At 46.6% G+C, this 20547-nt stretch overlaps 1 protein-coding gene across 6 annotated transcripts in view; it reads right to left on the reverse strand.

The window, feature by feature from the left end:
* The window catches only part of RALGAPA2 (Ral GTPase activating protein catalytic subunit alpha 2), a 136429-nt gene continuing 115882 nt past the window's right edge, over positions 1-20547 (reverse strand). For 4 of the 6 annotated variants that reach the window (XM_049801114.1, XM_049801110.1, XM_049801111.1 and 1 more), the window contains 2 exons: positions 16967-17088; positions 1-2809 (listed from right to left, as the gene is read on the reverse strand). In XM_049801114.1, coding sequence (XP_049657071.1) covers positions 2655-2809; positions 16967-17088 — 277 coding nt within the window. In that variant the 3' untranslated portion in view covers positions 1-2654. Of the gene's footprint in view, positions 6417-16966; positions 17089-20547 lie in introns of all 6 variants that reach the window. The other 2 variants (XM_049801113.1, XM_049801112.1) reach the window with 2 other exon arrangements.

Raw genomic sequence — 20547 nt, forward strand, 5'->3', positions numbered from 1 at the left:
GTCGGAAGGCAGAGCGGCTGCCCGGCCGCAGCACCTCCTGCCTCACAGACGCTGCACACACCACACAGGTACGTACCTTTTTATTGCTCTTTTAAGAATTTTATTGTGAGCTAAGATTTATCAGGTTTGTGAGGGGTGACAGAACAGCTTCATTGTCCAGTTCATAGTACAAAACCACAGCCAAATTGTTACAAATTAATCGTTTTAGGTTTTTTACTTCAGGAAAATACTATTCATCAGTGTTTTAATTCTTCCCTGAATTAGAGACGCATATTGCTCTAACGAGAAAAGTGTCCTTTTATTCAGAAGAGCACCTTTGAAATTATTTCAGACCATTTATTGGGTAACTAAGAACAAGACAGCCTCGCCTATCTAGTCCTGAAAATAAAATAAATTAAAATACACATTTTATTTTCTAATTTCCTTTACCGACACACGATCAGTAGAAAGCAAACCAAAATGTGAGGCAGAAAATCAAAATGGCAGTCAGAACCCTTAGCAAACGAGGCTCATTCCCAGCAGGACGGCTGCGTTACCCGTGTCCCGGCGTGCCAGCCAGGTTCATGCTCGGCGCCGCCAGCTCCCGCTCCTGCTCTGGGCAGCGAGGGCGCCCGGCGGCACCTTGGCCTGAGCCGGCTGCCTCTCGGGCCGAATAAGCCCCTCGGCAGAGCCCACAGCAAAGCGTCAAGCTACCTCAGCGTTACTGGCAATGTTTATAAAGCAGTATTCCCTATTGACAGGGAAGTCACAGGGCTGGACGCTGACACGCAAACAGACACGTTCACGTGAACACCTAAGTAGAAGTGCAAAAAAAACGGTGGCCCAACGGTGCATTTTGCTTCACCGAAAACCAAATCCCCCTCACTTAAACCAAAGCATGTTACGTTTACAGGTGTGCATTTGAACGCCAAGTAGCAAACCAAACAAGAAACCTGAACAAAAAGCAACAACGCGACCCAGGCCTGAGGAGGGTTAGGAGGGCTGGAGGGGTCTGACACAACGCTGGAGAATGGGCAGGCACCGATGGTCAAAACCTCAAAAACCCAAAGTTAACACAGTATCACTTGCTTTACAGCCATCTCCTCTTCTCGTCCACGGGTGCCAGGAGGGGCAGGGAAGCCCAGCCCCAGCGTCGGCCGCTGGCGGGTCCCTCAGCAGTCATTCGGCGGAGGCTCGCATCCCGCCGCGCCTGGCGCGTCTCCCAAGTCCCCTCACGGTGGAGTCGACGGAGTTCTGCCTTCAGTCGGGCCATCCTTATTCACACCGGGCAGTTGCAGGATGTCTCTCAGATTTCTTTTGTTTTTACAGTAGAGTGATTTTTAGCTATAAAAAGCTATCACCCCTAGAAACCTATGATACACGTAGACTGAGATATATTTCCTGTTGAAAATACAAGATTTGCTTACTATACAAAGTGCCAGAAGGACGCTGCAGGTCTTCAAAAGCCTTCAGATTTATTTTATTTAACTAGAGATGCTTCAGATTGCAGACTACTGCCCTGATGTTGTGACGAGGTGAGGTGATTACCTAAGAGGTGTACTGTCTTGATTATTCAAACTGTGGCGAGAAGCGGTCGTGGCAAATGTGCAGCACTTGCTCTTCAGAAAGGAATTTGGTTCTTTTTATTTTCTAGTGAGCAGTTCACAGTACGCAGCCATCGCATGCACTATTGCAAATGACACTGCAATCCCGAAGCCAAAGCCAGCGCTGAGAAAGAGCGCTTCTGTCTAAAATAAATCCAAAGACGTGAAGGTAAATGGTTGAACCCAGCTGGCGCAGCAGCTGCTAACAGGAACCTTGGGCCTGCGCTGGATGCTGCCACCCCAGTAATTGCCCCTCTGCTGCCCTCGGGCACCTGATGGGAGAGGAGCGTGGTCCTCTGCTCTGCTGTGCTGCAGTGGGCACGACCGAGCGGCAGCTGGAGCGCCTCTGGCTTCAGGGTTTTACACAATAGGTAGTGATGCCTGACCTTGAACAAGATCCCATGATTAAACAGATTTTAATGCAGGTGCTGCCACTTTGTGAAACTGGCAGTACCCTCCTGAATTTCAGGTAAATGACCTCTTTGATGATGACTAATTCTTGGCTACAGACAACAGAAGGGGAGCAGAGGTGGAACATAGGCTGGAAAGCACCTCCATCATTCACCCACGGTCCAAAGGAGGGAAACATTTTTCTTACATGGGTAGTCACAGGAAAACCTCTATTTAGACAAAATTCCCTAATACACAATTAAGTGTTGACCGGAATGACTAAAAGCAATGCTCTACAGTTACATTAAATAACCGGCTGCAGTACTGGATCGTGTCCTCTTGCTGCGACACCAGCACTTGTGCACAGGCGCTCAAGGGGGGAAGAAGTGCATGCTGCCATCCGCCCGCTGCCACACCAGCGGTGAGAGCTCCCATCGTCTTTGTTCTCTTCTGTGACAGAAACAATCAAGTGAAATGCATGATGATAACGCAGGTGATATCTGATCATCAGCCATCTCGGTCTGAAGACATGAGAACTGCAATTTTACAGCGCAAACCCCTCGCCGGTCCCCTTCAAGACGTGCTCATCCAAAATTGCAGGTTCTGTAGAGGCAGTAAATAATTAAATCTATTTTAAGGTCTCTTGGGTTCCCTCGGCCGGAGTTCTGCTCCCGCAGCACCTCAGTTGGAAGACTTGCTGAGAGCACTGGCGGAGCGGCGAAGCTTCCCAGAGACTCTGCTCTTCGAGGCGCGTGGTAACGTGGGTGAGGTCTGGTCTGCTAACTCTATTCCTATGGAGACGGTAAGGTCAGCGCTTGCACTGGTGGTGAGGCAGCCTGGAAAACAGAACAGGCAGAGAAACAATAGCGTAAGGACAGAAACGGCCTGCCTGTCTTTGCATCAGAACACCTGCTTGGCAAAATGCAGCCCCTCTCCACCTCCTCTTCCAAATTAATCTTGGGTATCACTCAGGTGAACTTGACATTTATAGTAGAAATTTGGCCCAGCCAGCTGAGGAACTGCCGTGCTGTGCTTTCCTGGAGAAATAAGGAATTTCTGTTTGCCAGCTCCCAGAAAAAGCGAGGAGTGGCTGGGCCGTGAGCCCTCGGCAGTGCCCAGGCGAGTCCGTGGAAGCCCCCCCGGCGGCAGCCCCTTTCGGGCTGGGGGTGCTGGTTGGTGCAGACCCTGCGGGTGCTGGCAGCTCCAGCAGCCGCCCGCAGCCCAGCACTGGGAGATAGCGGGGGGGTGGATGCACCGATCCTGCTCGCTCAAAGCTCCGACAAATCCCCCCCATAACAGAACTCAAAAAGTGTTTCTTTCAAGTGTGTGTTACGTAAAATTATTTTTGGCTGCATGTCACTAAACGGCTCTTCTGTATTTAATCTACTACAGAGAGCTGGAAATGAGTTTCCATAGCATGAATGCTTTCAAGAAACTCTACCTGGAAGGCGTCTTAGCTTCCGAAAAAAACCGCCAAAGAATCCCAACTTTTTCTGATTAGTTCTACTACTCAAACAGGACACTAAGTACCCATCATTATCGGGTACCATTCAAGCACTTTATTTGTGGGCCGGGGAACCTGGATGGCTGTAGCAGTGCCTATATGCGTTTACGCTTTGTTGTTCAACAACACGAAGTTACACCTCAGTTATTCCCCACAGGCGATTACAACTGGAGGCCAGGACTAAATAGGTTGTCTGAATGAGAACAGATGAGGATACAGCCATTAAACTAAGAAGTAAATGAATAAACTGAGGGGTGCGCGCATGTGCAACTCCTGCCTCTCCCCTGCACGACTGTAATGGTGCTCTGAGGAATACAAACACGCATGCTGCAACCCAACCCTGCTCTTGCTGCTGGGGTTCTGACCCGTCCCAAGGCACTTCCCAGCGTCAGTGTCATTTCATCAGCTCCCTTGGGGTACGGTATTTTTAAACCATGTTAAAATTCTCCCTCCAAGGCTTAACACAAAGGTGTTTATTTGAGGTGGGACAGAGGAACGGCCTCATACCCAGGTGCTCGTGAGCCCGTGGGGGAGAAGGGAGGAAGGCTCTGAGCCCGCGCCGAAGGTTGGGGCCAGTCTCGGCAGCTGCGCGACCACCTCTGAACTCCAGACTGATGGTTGCGTTTTGCAGCACAAACCTATTTCCAGTTCAACAATAAGCTATGTTTTCAGGCTGCGCCTTTATCTGCTGTTAGTTTACATGATTGACGATTACAGGGCTATCCTTAATACTCCCTTCAACTTTTATTAGCCCAGGTGACTCTCAACGTGCAGAAAACGCACCAAAACGCAGCCAGTGCCTTGGCTGAAGCTGCCGATGGTTGAGCTGCCCATCGGGCACAACCCCACTCGCGACCAGGGCGAGCCTTGCGCCTTGGGAAACAAGTCAGGGAATTTTTGTGGCTTAGCAAGGCGGACAGGACATCTGTGGGCAAGGTCGCAGCCGCAGGGCTCTGCAGGCAGTAAGGCGCCTGGGACTCAACCTGCCGTCCAAGGACAAAGACCCAAGTTGACTCAGCTGCGTTTTCCACAGACGGCTCGAGTGATTCGGGGTATTTTAAACCTCACGCCGAGCACTACAGCCTATCCCACCCCATCACTAGGAACTGCGGCAGCCCCACTCTGCGCGTTGTAACAGCTTGCGTTGATCCTGCTGCTTCTTGGGAATAATGCTCGGAAACTCCATGGAGTTCGTTGGGCACAGGCAGCATTGTGTTCCGTTTCCTCCCTACAAGGGTTAAAATTTTGTCCTCGTGCTTTAGCTAACTCTAGATATTTTAATGACTCAAAGCAGTGAAGGGAACAATGCTGAGGTCCGGCTGCAGCTAAACCCAAAGTACCACTGGCTCCTTTGAAATCCCTCAGCCAGTTTGCAAACCGGCGTTTGCATTTCAAAGGCAATCTTTACTTACCAGATTTATACTTCAAGACAATTGACTGAAGGGGAAATATCACATTAAAAAAAAGGTGAAAAATGTGACTTAGCGTGCAAAGGCATTTTCTGTGAAAAATGTGGAGCTGTCAGTTTTGGATTAAAAACAACCTGCGGTGCTGTTCGCGGGGAGAAAAGCGTGGGGGAGGGAAGGGCTGTCAGGGAGGTGTCGTACTTTACATTCCTGCAGTTAAGCAGAATGGCAGATGGTCAAAATAATACAGTTTTCACCAAATGGACAAGCTCAAGCAATATTCATGCAAGCGCTGAACAATGCATCGCCTGCGCATATGAAAAGCAGGGCGGCTGCGGCAGGCGGGGGTGCGGGCGAGGCACACCTCGCTCCGGGAGCACCCGCAGCATCCGCCCGCCTTGGGAGCCGGCACATTCCTCCAGTCCCAACTTTCTTCTGGCGAGTCCTTAGCTATGCAATCAACCTTGAAGCTGCCCCGAAACCGCCTTGATTGATAGGGAGACAGCAGCTGCAGAGTGAGCAAGTAATAACCACAAAAGATAAAGGCTTTCATACAAATATTATAATTCCACTTGCAAGCTGTCTGGCATGAACTCTAATTACTTGGCCGTCTTGTAAGGGGAGCCTCCAACTTTGTTCAGAGACGAGGCTCCACTCGCTCAGCCGCGCCAGGGAGAGAAGCTGGGCTGCGCGCGCCCGCCGGCACGTGCACAGGAAAATCGGCGTCGTGTTGGTATCGAGGTGAAGATGTTCGTGAGAGGCGTAGTTCTTTTACTTTTTGCAGTGATACGGAGGAGGGGTTATCTCCTCTCTTGCTGTGCTTGTTTCAGAGGGTGCACAGGCAATGTGAAATTATAAGTTGTAAAAACCAAGCAGCAGCTCTGCAATGGCGTCGTAAATAAAAAATACTGGTTTCTGACTCACAGGTGGACCAGCGGAGTGCTTAAAAATCACAACTCGGCCAAATGTGAAATCTGCAAAAAGGGGGAAAAAAACCCACCAAAAGCTGCACAGCAACTCTTTTCCTCCAAGTCACGCTGGTTTCTGGGCAAGCACCGCTGCGGAGGTGATGCTGTGCAGGTGGGCCAGGGGTTGCACCCGGCATATTGCAGGTGGCTGCCCCGTCCCTGATCCCGTCCCATGGTGCCCCGGCCACAAACACACACACAAAGAGGTCCAGCCGTGACCAAAACGCTTCCCGCTGCGGCAGGTGCTGGCGTTGGCCGTGCCTGGCAGCAGCCGGAGGGAGCGGCAGCCGCCTGGGCGGGCAGGCGGGCAGTGGGCACCCCACGGGGCTCGGTGTGCGGGGAGCGGGAGGAGATGGGGCGGTGGCGACAGGGACAGGGACAGGCAAAGGCAGACCCAGAGAGCCCCAGAGCTGCCGCAGCCGCACGCTGAGCATAGGAGGAGGAAGAGGAGGAGGAGGAGGAGAGCTGTTAGTGATGGAGCACAGTGCCAGCAGCAGCAGGGCCTGCGGGAAGCATCGCTCTTACCTGCGGCAATTACCGTAACGAGACCATTACATATTCTAATCTAAAGGGAGAGAACACAAAATCATATAAATACAGGAACAGCACACCCGTCGCGCTCGCGTGAAGGTCAGGCCGGCTGCTCGTGGGCGCCCAGCACAGTGGAAACTGGCCACGGGCGTCATGGCAAACTCGGCACGCCGTGGGCACCAGCTGTAAGGGCAAATCACGATAGAAAGTTCACCTCAATATCCTTAGCGACCTAGAGAGAAATGGGTACCCACAGGCTTTCTCCTGGCCCCTGTTGGTCTGTTGATTGAAAACATAGAGGGAGGAAACGCTGGAAAAAATTGGAACGAATAATCGTCTCCCTTCAACTTTTCCCAAACTTGCCGATATGGTACCTTGGGACTTCAGCAGCCCCTTACTTCAGCTACGCTTCCACCACTGTTAGTGGTCATACAACTTCAAACAGGGTAAAATTTGAGGCCTCACAGAGACCTAGACCACGATTACACTGTAGGCAGGTTAAAAAACCAGAAAGTGAACAACATACGTATCATTGGGCCATATAAACTTCCCCCGAATGGAAAGCCACTTGGATGTGCAAAACCACATCGTGGGCAGTCATACGCCTGCACACAAATGAGACACGTGGATGATGGATCAGGTGCCTCTGCGGTCTCTTAGAGGTACAAATCCTTTACGGTGATGAAGGCTTAAGCTTTTAAAATATGTTCCTTGCAGGAGGGGATTAAAAATGCAGTCAGTAATACAGATAAAATACACTGTAAATGAAGAGTTATCTTCTGGAAAGCTAGAGATAGACAGCTTATTTTAAATCTACTGAACAGATCTGGTTTTCCACACCCCACCAGGGCATGTGCTCTAGGAAAAAAGATCTTTCAGCAATTTCTCTTCTCCTTGTGAAGCAGATGAACGCTCCTGAAAGCAAAATAACTCCCTCTCCCCACCCTTCAGCATATGCACAAGCACAGCAATATTGGAACTGGTGATGGTAAGACATCTTCTTGGACTTCCTATGGAGAAAACAGGCAGGGCCTCTGGCAGGACAAGAGCGATACAGAGCCGAACCACTCAGGGGGTCCAACTCCTCACCAGAACTGGCTGAACCCTCCTCAGGGACACCACACGCAGAAAACCAAAATTAAAGCATCTTCTTTGTCAGCTGCCTCACAGGTGCAGGAATGTTAGAGGTTTTTTTCTCCCCCCACCCCCACCCCCCAAAGCAAACCAACCAACCCACCAGAAGGCCACAGTGTTTCTGTGGTTGAAAATCAGCTTTTCAAGTTGGCAATATGTTCGGCAGCAGCATTTCACGAGTACAGCAGGTACCTCACACAGCTTTACAAGATGCGGGATCCTTAACGATGGGCTGCAAAGCTGCTGAGTTTGCTTTTAAGAACTACAACAACAAAAAGGCTACAATTTTTGTCTTATAACACTACTGAAAATTTTAGGAAAAAGACAGCCCCTCACTGCTGTGGAAATTTCCCCCGAAATTAGTTGGTAAAGCTAGGCGGTAGGCTACCGCTATTTCTGGGCCTGCCCTTCCCTCACCCCCATCCCCAGGCACAAGTCGGAAACCCCTTTGAGCCTTTAACCGTTTTCACGCACATGTTTAAGGGGCTGCTACAGAATCCTGAGATTAGGTGCGTTTTTTGGACACGGATCTCTGCAGAATTCCTTTGTGCTGTCTCTGAAGCTGGGCACTGCTCCAGACCCAACTGTTTTTAGCACGGGGCGAGTGAAACCTAAGAAACAACTCGGCGAGCGTGGCTGTGGTCAGCCACCCTCTTAGCGCAGGGTGGAAAAGCAGCCCCCGGCAGCACGGCGATGGCCGTTTCCCTTATGGCCCTTGCTAACCTGGGAGGAACTGATCAGACAAACTCAACGCAAGGCTATTCCTCTTACTTGGTAAACGTTTCTATTGTATAAGAAAAAGACAAGAAAAGTGGGTCTTAATGTGTAACCCAAGTATGTAAAAAGAGATTACAACATCATGCGTGATCGTTATGGATTTTGAAGCTTTATACTTGAGAAGACCCATGATGTTTTCACATGGGCCATGACTTATCCCCCCCCCAATTAACCTATCAGCCATGACAGGTCTGTGGAAATCTTTGTTTTCTTTCCCAGTAAATGTGAAGGTAATAAAATTCCAGAGAGAATCGTAACAGTAAATCCGCTTAGCATTTTGACATGCTCTGCTTTCCACTCACAAGGACGTGGCTGAAAATACAATGTAGGCAGCATCCTGAGCCTGCATGTTCAGGGGAGCGTATTTTGAAGAAATTATCATTAAAGCAGTGGTTGTGTTCATGCCAAAACACACACGTTCAAGGGTCTGAAATGCAGATACAAGAACCAGCTGCATTAAGGATGCAGGAGATCAAATCATTGGAACGGCATTTACACCACGTGGCCCTTTGGTGACTTGTCGTGGTTGGTCTGAGCTGTTAAAATGTTTCGTATTTGGTTACAGGTGACAGCTGTTTTAAACCTGCATTGAGATCTTTCATTTACCTGATGTCTTTGAGCAAACCCCAAAGGCTATGTGGTTCGACCTCAGCAGCAACAGAGGGGATCCCCTGCAAGAACAAGCGGGTGTTCTGGCTGGAAGCCGCCGAAGGCTGGCAGCTGGGCAATGGCACGAAACGTCACTTGTCAGTTATATTTGGAGAGTCTTTCTATCAGCTGAATTTACACAGCCCCTTTCCTCCCCAAACCCGTGAACATGCCGCAGAAGAAAGAAGGACGTTCGAGCTGACTGTCCCAAGCCTGCACCAGCAGCACAGCCTCAGGCCGGAGGGGGATGAAGGCCGTTCTTTGGAAGGCGTAGGGGGGACAGCTCGGCCCTGCCTGCGCTGGAGAGCCAGCGCCACGGAGGTCAGGCTGCGCTTGCAGGGCCAGCAGAAGCCAAGGGCAGTTTTTCTACCTGCTTCCCCTGACCAGACTGGACCCTACGTGAGGGGCTGCAGCAGGCGAAACACTGGTACGTGAGGAGGTTTGCTCCACTGTTGTTCGGTTATGAAAAAAAAAAAAAAAAGAAAAAAAAAAGCACCTTGAAAAGCTGTAACCGAAGCAGTAAGAAGACTCTGAAACTACAGGTTAATCAAGGGCAGAAACAACCCTAAAAACAGCACTCACAGCTCCCAGCACAGGTGACGAGTGCTTGGCACCATCGCGAACCCAGCCTTGATTGTTTTAGAGATTTGGAAATAAACCCTAAATGTACACATCAAAGTTCTAATTAGTCGTGACTTGGAGCAGCCGCTAATTAGTTCTGCACTGGTCAGCCAGCCAGAGGGACCACAGCAAGCGGTAGTGGTGGTTCCTCCTTTGCACGCAGGCATAGAACACACAGCGCAGCCTTAAACCACCGCCCAAAGCCTCCCGCCCGGGCGCCGGCAATCTGCGGCAGCAGGACGGCACTGCACGGGTGCTCTCCGCCGCGGCGGCTGCGGGGCTGACATGCGTCAGTGCGGAGGAAAAATGCAAAGGGGCCACATTGCCTGGAGCTTTCTCGCGAGCTGACAGCTCGAGCAGCTGGAGCTGTCACCTGGCAGAAGAGAGAGGCCCGTCAAGCTAATATTCTTCCCCATCCCAGCGCTGATTGCTAGGGAGGAAGCCCTCCCTTGCCATCTCCTTCCTCTCCCAGAGATCGTAGCTGGGAGAGCTCCATCTGAGACAATCAATTAAATGGAAAGAAGAAAGGGCCCCGGCCGAGAGCCCCAATGTTGCTCTCACACCCTCTCCACTGCAGATCCTGAGGTTACGCCGGGCTCAAGGGAGAAGCAACCCCAGCACGTACACAGCCTCGGGGGACAGGTTCAGGCTGGACGCCCTCACAGGCGGTGGGCAAAGGGCTGAACTGCCCCGGCACCCAGAGCCGTCTGCAACGGCTTTGCAGGGAGCGGCAAAGTAACGATGCAACTTCCTTACCACTCTGCACAGATTCGTACGCTTCTGAACCAGGCTCTGTCATCCTGGTGTAAATATACATCAGACCGTTCAAGTCACAGGAGCTATAGGGGGTACAGAGCTGACACCACCTAACGATTCATGGTATTTACTATGACTTCACCCTATTTAAAAAGAGGCAATTTCTAACCCTTACAGGGATGCTGAGAATTTTACTCATTCAAGAGAGTATTTCTCTTTCATGAAAAAATGCAAACTGTCATACTGTCAACATGCATGACCTTCGACATTTTAAAAACCTAAAGGGTCTGACCAAGGCATGGGAGAAGTCCCATGGTGCATTGAGGATGCAGGAGCTTCCTTTTTATTCCTTCATTTTGAACTACCAGCAAGGTGTTTAAACTCTTCAGACTGCTAAATGCATGAGTAGAGTAATGAATTAAGGAAGACACCGCAGCCTGGAAAAGATGTTCACTCACTGCCTGAGTCCCGAAGAGGAAAACGGTGTTTATAATGTCTAGTGTTGTCTTTGCAACTGTAAGAAGTGCTCCTGTGGGAGGAGGGCTGCACTTCCGCTCAGTCATTGCTTCATCAATCAGCAAAATTATGATTTTGTTTGTAGCATCCCCGTGTCATCCTAGAAATCACTGTGATTTCTCAGTTCTGCCATTAAAAGATCCAGAAAGTGGATCAGAACTGCTGTGTCATGTTATTTGAATCTGCTCATGCCGGTTTCCCTAAGTGTGAAGGAAGGAAGGAAGGAATGGAAAATAGGAAACGGATTTATTCCGTGTGTCTTGCTGAAAGGCATCTCTGGGGAGAAAGGGTAAATTTTGGGTTTCTGCAGAACATCCTGACTTTCCTCCTTCATTAAATCAGGTAATTACGCTTGATTCAATTGAAAATTTCATTTGGCACCTTTTCATTCTCTGCTATCAAGCAGCTACCATGGGCCAAGAAACAATTTCACCAGGCAGGAAAGTACCATCCGCCGCCAGGCTCCGCCTCTGCGTGATGCCGAGATGCAGACAGAGCCTCAGCGAGTTCTTGGGTGAGCTGGTAGCTACCACGGAAGGAACACAGTGATGGGAGACCTCCATATTTCTAAGCCAAGGGCTTTGAGGCTCGCAGTGATGGAGACAGTCATGAGACTGCGATTTCTGCCGACGAGTGCAAGTTAGAAGTTAGACGGATGCGACAGCACGGTGCTGAAAGCCGCCCCAGCGCAGCCTTCAGTTGCCGGGCACTGCAGGTTCCTGCGGTGGTGAGAAAGTCCAGGTAGGCGGTAGCTCTGTGGAAGAGGGGTAGGAAAGCCACAGACGGATCACCGATAACCAAGACCACAGGGGTAAGGAGCACCTCCTGAACCCGCTTGTGCGGCTTCAGGAAAAAAAAAAGAAACACCTTGAGTCCTGCTTCCCGCTCCTCTGCTCCACCTCCCTAAGCTTTTCATCTTCATTTACTGCCTGACAACCTCTACGATTGCAACGCCTGGCCCCTGCGATTGCACATTTTCCCTCTCACCTACTGAGAACCAAGTTCAGGCAGACCTCGTAACGCACTCTCTTGTGCTTCCTTCCACATTTAAGGGCAATGCCTGTACTGGAAAAGAAGGATTCGGCACAGAGGTTCAAGTCCACGTTGAAGCGCCGCATGCAGCTCCACAGCAGCGTCCCGGTCCGGCCGGTAACAATTGCCAGATGGTTTCAGCACCGCCTCTTCTTGCAGTGGAAACAGCTGAGCAGTGGGCTCCTAGCTGCCACGGTAGTCTGGAATTTTCTAAGTCCCAGTTACCAGAAACTAATTTTTCAGTTTCAGGCAATGCTGTCATATTAATCAAACCCAACACTTGGCATGTGCTGCGTATGCTGTAATATCATGGCACAGCTACTCATTTTCAGATGTGTATTTTTTTAACATTCAGCTCCATTCGGCTTCCCTAAAAATACGCCCTAAAATATATTATACAGAACCTGGAGAGACTTTTTATTCCACCTAGTACACGGAACTGACAAAACATCCTGCATCTTTCCAAGGAAAATGCACAAAGAAGTAAAAAAACCCAGGAAAACCAAACCAAACAAAACCAAATTGCTCTGTTAGCATTAAAAAGCATATGTCTAAGACAACAGTGACTCTGGGTTTTGTTTTGCTTCTGTCAAAAAAATATTTTAAAATTACATGGCCATTTGAAATACTCCTTTTGTTTTAAAGTGGGAAAGATAAAGCTCAGCATGTAGCAAAAAGTATTTTAAAATAAACCAAATCTTGTTTGTTGTACATTCAAGTGTTTTCTGCAATAAATTTATGCATGTAGAAGTCCGGAGACAAAAGAAAAGCATGTGTCACCTTTTCAACAAAACGGCTGCAAAATCTCAGTTTTATGTAAATAAGCAGGCACTGCTTCCAAGGCTTTAAAACCAGGGAATGCTGCAAACATCTATAGTTCCTCAACTCAAGTGTTGCTCCTGGGCAATGCTATAATATTCATTAAAGAATCCATTTATCAACAGATACCACATGTCAGAGTTTTCCAGCACAGTTTTCCTGACACTCCACTGAAAATGATGCTTTAAAAAAATTAAAATGGAAAGCAATAATCCGAGATGCTTTTGCCTGCCGTTTCATTCCACAATAGCTATTAGCAACTAAAAAAGCAAAGATTTACACTATATCCTTTCTGATAACGTCAAGCATTATGCTTTATTTTCCAAATCATTAGCATGCACAAGAATGACCTCATGGTGAACAGATGCACTTGGATATGGCAGTGATTAGATCAGTCCTCTCAGCAGTCAAGTGTGCCCATTTCAATTAACCCTTTGAAGCACTAACTGCAAGTCTACGCTGCTGAAAAGCAGGTTTGTAGGTTCTCTTGAAAGTAGGAATCTACCCTTCTAAAACCCTCAAATATAAATCTTTCTCTGGCAGAAAAGTTATCTCTTTTCCTTTCTAGAATATCCAACTACTTCCTTTTTCTAAGGGTTAACACGATTCTGGCTTCTGATCTTAAATGAAAAAAAAAAAAAACCACCCAAAAACCGAAAAACAAACCAACAAACGCTTTTTAGTCAGCAGAGGTAATTAAAGTTGGAACGCTTCTGTATCTGTTTGTGCCTGTTTCATTTTTATGGTTTTTTCAAAGAACACACAAGTATTTTGTTGAATAACTGTTTTTCTTTTTGGCTGAGGGAGCAAGAATAGAAAAAGATAGCAGCTTAAAACCCCATCCTCTAAAACGAGAGAAATCTGCAGAGGGAAAGGATAAGAATAATTCAATAGTGTTGGATTACTGAGGATTTCCTGGGCTGACTCTCATACCCAGCCTAATTAAAATACAGCATGTAATGTACCAGTTTAGCAACAAAGGACTGTATTCTCATCTTTTGTTCCTAATCTGCACATCCCCTAAATGAGTTCAGGGATGTCCATTCTGCCTACCAGGCTGCATTTTCAATGTTTAAGATATACAGGGCTATCTATGATACATACAGGGAGTTTAGGGCTCTACTTCTGAAAACAGCGAAAGAGGTCAATTGGACGATTTTCATGCATAAAATGCAGCACCTGCAAGACTATTTGTGATATGGGAGACTAAGCCAGGGCATACTTCAAGAAACCCACAACCCATCTGAATCTAGGGGAAGCATCCCTAGAGGCAGTATCAGAAAACATAAAAACATTTCGTTCAAAAAAATGGATCACAGTTAATAAAACACCAATAATGTGTGTCATTAGCAGCTACATATTCGATTCATGTAATGGTCTTGATTTGCTTCTTACACTGTGTTAACCACTAAAAACAATCTTAATTTTAATAAAAAGCGCACTTCACTCATTGACCCTTTCTATTGTGCACATGTATACACAGCGATGACAGGATTACAATCAGGTGGTATTAAGAATAAGATCAGAGGGGAATTAATCTTAAATTTACCTGAAAAGTTTAAGCTAGGCAGGGTGAGTAGTATCAGGTGGCTTGCTGAGAAGGGGAAACACAGACCTGCATCAGCTCCATACATTTATTGCTCCGTGATTCGTATTTTTCTGTTTCAGAATAGAAATTCCCCTTTTACATGAAGAAAAACGCCATCCGTATTTCTTGAGCGGCAGACAGCTGATTTTGCAGGCACAGGACAGGTGAATCTAAGCTCGGAGGAGGTCTAACTGCCTGCGGCACGGGGGGACCGGCTGCACGCTGGAGAACGCAGAGCTGCCGCCGTTCACAGCCTGAGACCATCCTGCTTGCCCCCGGCTGTGCCCACGCCGACAGGGGAACTGGCGGCTCCAGAATAGTTTTTCATCCCCTTTCTAATCATTAACGGGGATGAATAGATGGCTGCAAACTTAGTCAAATTGCACCCGAGCTGGTTCTTCATTTCTTTCCGGACGCTGCCGGTACATTTGTAGTACCCCGCCAATCTAAAGCACGATAAACACGGAAACAGGCAAGGCTGAGGCAGCTGCTGGTGGTCCGCAGGCAGCCCCTGCTCGTGGGACGGGGACTCGCCCGAGCGGCGGCTGGCAACAGCGGCCGAGTTGCAAGGCTTACGCTCACCCTCCTTGCTGATTGCCAGGACGGCATCTGATGGAAAATACATCCTAATGGCAACAACTGACACAGCTCTTGGTAATGGTCGACTACCTAGGCAAGGAAATCAGTAGGTAATGTGAGGAGACTCTCTGAAGCAAAGATTGTGATGCCAGAAGTCATGACCGGCCTCCAGGTTCTTGTGAGTGTGAAATAAATTCTGATGTTCAGAAGTCTGAAAATCGGGACCTGACTGTGGCAGGTTTTACTCTTAAAAAAAAATAAAATCGTGAAATCACAAAAACGCATTCAGGAACTAATGATTTAACACTGTTCTGAAAAACTTAAGTAGCTGTTATGAAATATTTTAAATATTTTTGGCATACAAAATATATCACAGACTTTAGAAAGTATGACTACGGCATTATCAAATGAATCTCTCCTTGCTTGTCGCACTAAATTTGTATATAACAAGATCGCTGTGTGCTCTAAGAAGAACATGAAAACAAAATACAATTATGCGTAGAGCAAAACATTTAAAAAATATCAATATATCTACATTTTTATTTGCCGATACATCAACAGATAAATGATTCAAAGTGCTAACAACACTGGGCATGAAATCTACATTTCTATTGAAACTGATAATTTTTTTTGTCTCAGACTTTTGGCAGAGTGTATAAAAGAATTTAATTCACAGCTGTTCTACTTTTTAATGTAGAAAACATTAATCAAAGCTTTAAGTTATAAGCTTTTCTAATGTTGTTTAGTATTCCAGTTCAACAAAGATCAATAGAGGCCATCCCTGTGTTTCTTGACGCCTCTCCAGGAAGCAGAGGCGCGATTATGTAAATAGCACCGGTTCCCCTTTACTTCTGCCAGCTTGCTTATCTCCAAAGCCTTCTGCCTGCTGCTACTGGCGACCAATGCAAGGACATGCATATACCTCTTATCTCCTAACAAAGCTCTGAAAGCTCGAGGATTGGAGCCAGTAACGTTAAACAATGCTGCACGGCTGATTTTATTTGTAAGTGATTTATTTTAGTAAATTTAATTTCTTCCTTCAATTTTTCAGTTTAGATGGAAGATACTTGCTAACAAGTCAGGCTAAAGAGAAATAGAGCAGATGTCCCGCAACATTTATACATGTTTGAAATAATCTGTTAAACAATCTGAAAGAGTAGCAGGGAATAATCAGAAAGTGCCAGTTTCACCCCGTGAGTGTAAAAAAAGGGATTAAGGAATCTTTGTTGAAGAGTCCAACACAGGGTGACCATATACTTTTTTGGAGGCTGGAAAAACAAATCTTGAGGGTACTAGAAACCCGCATTTCAGAGTCAAAGCTTCCTTTCAGGAGACATTTATTTAAACTCAATTAAAACAGCAAAGTAGCAGTTCATATCCTCCTGACTGCGTGCTAACTTAAGATCTCGATAAGGCACGTAAGGAATAAATTCACAGAGTTCAGTATTACATTTTCATCTTTCAGTAGGGCTGATGAATGATGATCAGCATTAACGTGTGTGTATATACATGTACACACGCATGCATGTACGTATATCCATACACTTATTTAAAAAAACCCAAAGAGGTTCCAGGCCAGGTGTTGGAAGGAAGCCTGAAATTTGCTCATCTATATTTAAGGGAAATGTTAGCATACTGCACGCTGCTATGATTTTCTAACAGAACACTGTTCTTACATTTCTTTTGCGTTAATCCCTGACCCTGGTATCTCAGCAGCATAATCCCCATTTAGCATTAGTAGCAACGGCTTCTACTGTGAGGAACTATTTTTCGATAAGTAAGCACCGATTCAGGCATAGCTTTTGAACAACATATTCCCAGCTCAGCAAGAAACCCGCACTCCTGAATGAACCAGAGCACATTACTGAGAGAAAGTTCATTAACCTTGCTAGATTCGGGGGTTAACAGGATAGCTGAAGAAAGGAGCAGAGTGAATAGCTCTGATGCAAAACAAATTAAAATGAATGTCATCATTCCTTTTGATATTCATTAGTTGATTCAGGGGAAGAATGGTCTTCTTAAATTTGCAAGCATTTATCTACAAAAAACAGGTGTACATCTGCTGCTCAAGTGCTTCTTAGTGCTAAAGAGAAGAATAACGTGCAGAGACTCACCAGTTCCACCAAGGGAGTAGCTGGGAGAGGGAGAAAAGACCTGAGCGGCAAAATCCTCAAATGTCATTACTTCTTTATGGTTCTGGATTATTGCTTCGAGATACAGAGCTCTTTCCTCATAACTGCAACGACCAGGTTAAGGAAATGTGTGCACAGAATTAAATGCTGTTACACAACGTCCACGAACGCTGGCACTTCAGATCCCCAGCAACGCCAACCAGGTTGTATACGGGCATGGAAAAGAGGGCACCAAAATTGCCCAGTGCTGCTCAACAGTTCTGAACACAAGCAACTAGGAGCAAACACACTCAATGGCTTGAAATGAAGGGTAATACCTTTTAGCTTCATGAATGAAAAGCAGTGACTCGGTAGATCCAACAGATTGCTAACATTATCGAGGGCAGAAACAAACCCCCCAGACTGCAGGCTTTTGTAAACCAAACCCCAACTTTAACAGAGAAGCTGTGGCATTACAGAAAGTTCCTGGTACACAATATTCCTATTACAATGACCCCGTCAGACTAGAAAAATGATTAGATTGAAGAAACAAGCTACAGGACAGAGGAGAAAAAACCCCACATATTTATTTGATCACTGTACCTCTTAAAAGGAGTTAACTGTAATAAACACAATTCCTGAAAGCGTGAAGTTTGTACTTGAGGCAGGTGCTAGAAGGTGGAATCCGATGTGTCCTAAATAAATGATGCACGTTGGAAAAATTCACCCCACAACTTGCATGCATTATAGTCTGCATAATGCAGACAACAAAGCAATCTAAAATCAAGACTATTGCCTTTTAATTAAAACTCGGCAACCTGGAACACACAGCATTCAAATGTGTAATCAAAAACCAGTCACCAATAAAACTTACAAGCGTAACAAGCTGAAGCAACTTTCCAGCTGTCTTAATAGGACCCCTGCTTGCAGCAGCTTTTCACAGCGGAGAAAGCAAATCTTTTCCTTTTGTGTGCAGCTTCTGTTTTCTCAGAAGGTGAATCATACACTTCCAATAACAGGATAACGTCTGAAACAAATCTACAATGGGCCGAAGAACCTCACGTATGACTTTATGAATTAACGCTCGCAGGAGCCAGTATGACATCTCATTCTCCGTTTCCACATTTAAAACAAAAGTTTTCAGATTCTCATTGTGTTTCTCTAACGGGGAAATGTATTCTAACTCTGCAAGACTGTTATGTGGGAGCAAAGGCCAATTTGAATTCAGAAATTAGGAGCAGCGAGAATAACACCGGTGACAACATAATGCAGGTGAGGGTTTTTAAAATTGAAAAGCATTACTAATTAATATTGAAGTGCCATTTGTAACTTTCATTACATTCACAAAACCACTCTGAAACAGTATTTAAAAAAAAAAATAAAATCAGAGTAAAGCGGTACTTAAAAATAGGACACAATGGTCTCTAGTGTTCTACCTCAAGGGGAATAAGCGAAGTGCGTCTTAATTGTATGCAAGTTCCTATAGGCATGGTGGCAAAAAAGAAAGAAAGAAAGAAAAATTAAAAAAAAAAAAAGCATTTTGCTTTTAATGCTAGCAGAGGACGACTGATATGTGATAAATCTTCTTATAAACTTCCCGTGGAAGCCTGAAGAAAGAAAATCAATACATAGCGTTTCAGAGTTTGCACCTGCTGACAGCGTTATTTGCTTAGTTTTTCTCTCTCTTTTCCCTAAGCCCAGGAGAACGCATTCCTGATAGCGCAAGCATTAGCCCGCCTGCGTTTGGGGCTGCCTCCCTATTATGGGCTGAACTCCTGATGACTCTTGTTAATGAATAGGCTGCCAAACTTCCTAGGAGAGGAGGCACACGCCTGGGCCCTATTCTAAAGGGACTGACGGATGCCATTCACTTCTCATTATGAAGATGCTTATTCCACGGCGCGCTCGGCTGTTGCCAGGGCTGTGCGGAGCGCGCGGCCGGGCGAGCGCCGGCCCGGCGAACAGCGGGACGTGGGGGCTGCGTGGCCGTCTGGCGAACAGCCCCTCCGACACGGAGCTGGCACGTGCTGGCGCAGCGGGAGCAGGCCCAGGCGTGACAAATTACTGAAAGGGCTCGGCTAAACTTGCGGCTGACGACCACCTGAGCCTGCGGACCGGCCATCAGTGCTCGATTCATTGCGCAGCCTTTTAGGCTGCGGTCTGCTTGTGGGCCCGCTTTAAACAAGGCAGGGAGACTATAAAGGCTTTTCATGCTATGCCTAATAATATCCTGCTGTTTAATGAAAGACCTTGCACATCTAACACATAAGCATACAATGCGCAGAACAACTGCTAACACACCAGAAGTTTGTACCGATTTTGCTAAATATTGCACGGAAAAAGAGAGCGAGGAGATTTTGACGAGGTTAGATTTACATCTCGTAAAATCTTTATTTATGAGACAGAAGATGCCCCTAACCACACAAAAGACTGGAAAAAACCCACTCAGCCAAACAGCTGGGCAGCTACAGGAGAGGCATCTGAAAAAGAACACACTGAGCTGAGTTTAAGCCAAGGTCCAGCGAGCTGTGCAGATCGGTCAGGAGCTCTAGAGGCATACGAGGAAGATCCCAATTCAGTGCCGCTCTTGCAGATTAAAAAGCGGAAAGCAGTAGGTGCAGATACCACCGACTCGGCAAGGAAGACTGCTGCGTACCTCGGCTCCGCTTCTCCGCCACCCTTCTCAGCTCAGCACGCTTCTCCTGTCTCTCCCAGGCTCCCCTAAGCACGACTACCAGGAGCACCAGACAGCACGGTGGCTCCTGCCATACAGGCAGCGAGCGAGATGCTCGTGCAAATTTTCACTTGCAGTCTAATCTAAAAAGCATTAAATCACTGCAGGAAAATTAAACGAAACGCTCTGCTATCTCTGTTTTAATACATACACACATATTAGGGAAAACGGTTTGATTCATTAAAAAAAAAAAAAAAATAAAGTTTTACCAAAGTTTAGTGATTTTAATGGAGACATTAGGAGCATAAGCAAGCTGTAAAGAATCCTCTGAAAACTACCTCCAGCCTGTAAATACACGTCAAGAAAGCAGCATGACATCACGAATACCAGCTGATCTCTCACACAAAACCTTTGTTCCGTAACTTATTCAAGTTGCGCTTCTTGTACGCAAACAAAAACACCGCTTTGCTACTTAATTGTGTTTATGTCAGAATCTTCTGTAGGCATCACTACATTAGTCATCTGTCAGATACCCTGGAGTCCCAAGTAATGTATCTTGAGGATCTGAGAGAACATAAAACATACCCAAAGAATAATAATATGAGATGGATGGGGGGATGGAGGAGAAGACTTAGCATTTCAAGACCACTTTTACAGGAGCAGTCTGAAACAGTAATTTTCAATTGCAGACTCAAGAAGCTTCACATTATCACCACATAAGAACGCTTTCGTCCAGATAATCACTAGTGCAATACTTGATCTGTCAGAACTGCAGCCCTTGCTGTGCCTTCATCCTTAAGAACCAGTGATGCGATTTTACTTACTTACACGTGTTAAAACATTAAGCTGAACCTTTTTAATATGAAATTTGTGTCATCTCTCTCCTGTCAGCTTTCAGCATAGTGTATCT

The sequence above is a fragment of the Accipiter gentilis genome, chromosome 5 (assembly GCF_929443795.1).
Source record: "Accipiter gentilis chromosome 5, bAccGen1.1, whole genome shotgun sequence".
Classification (NCBI taxonomy): domain Eukaryota; kingdom Metazoa; phylum Chordata; class Aves; order Accipitriformes; family Accipitridae; genus Astur; species Astur gentilis.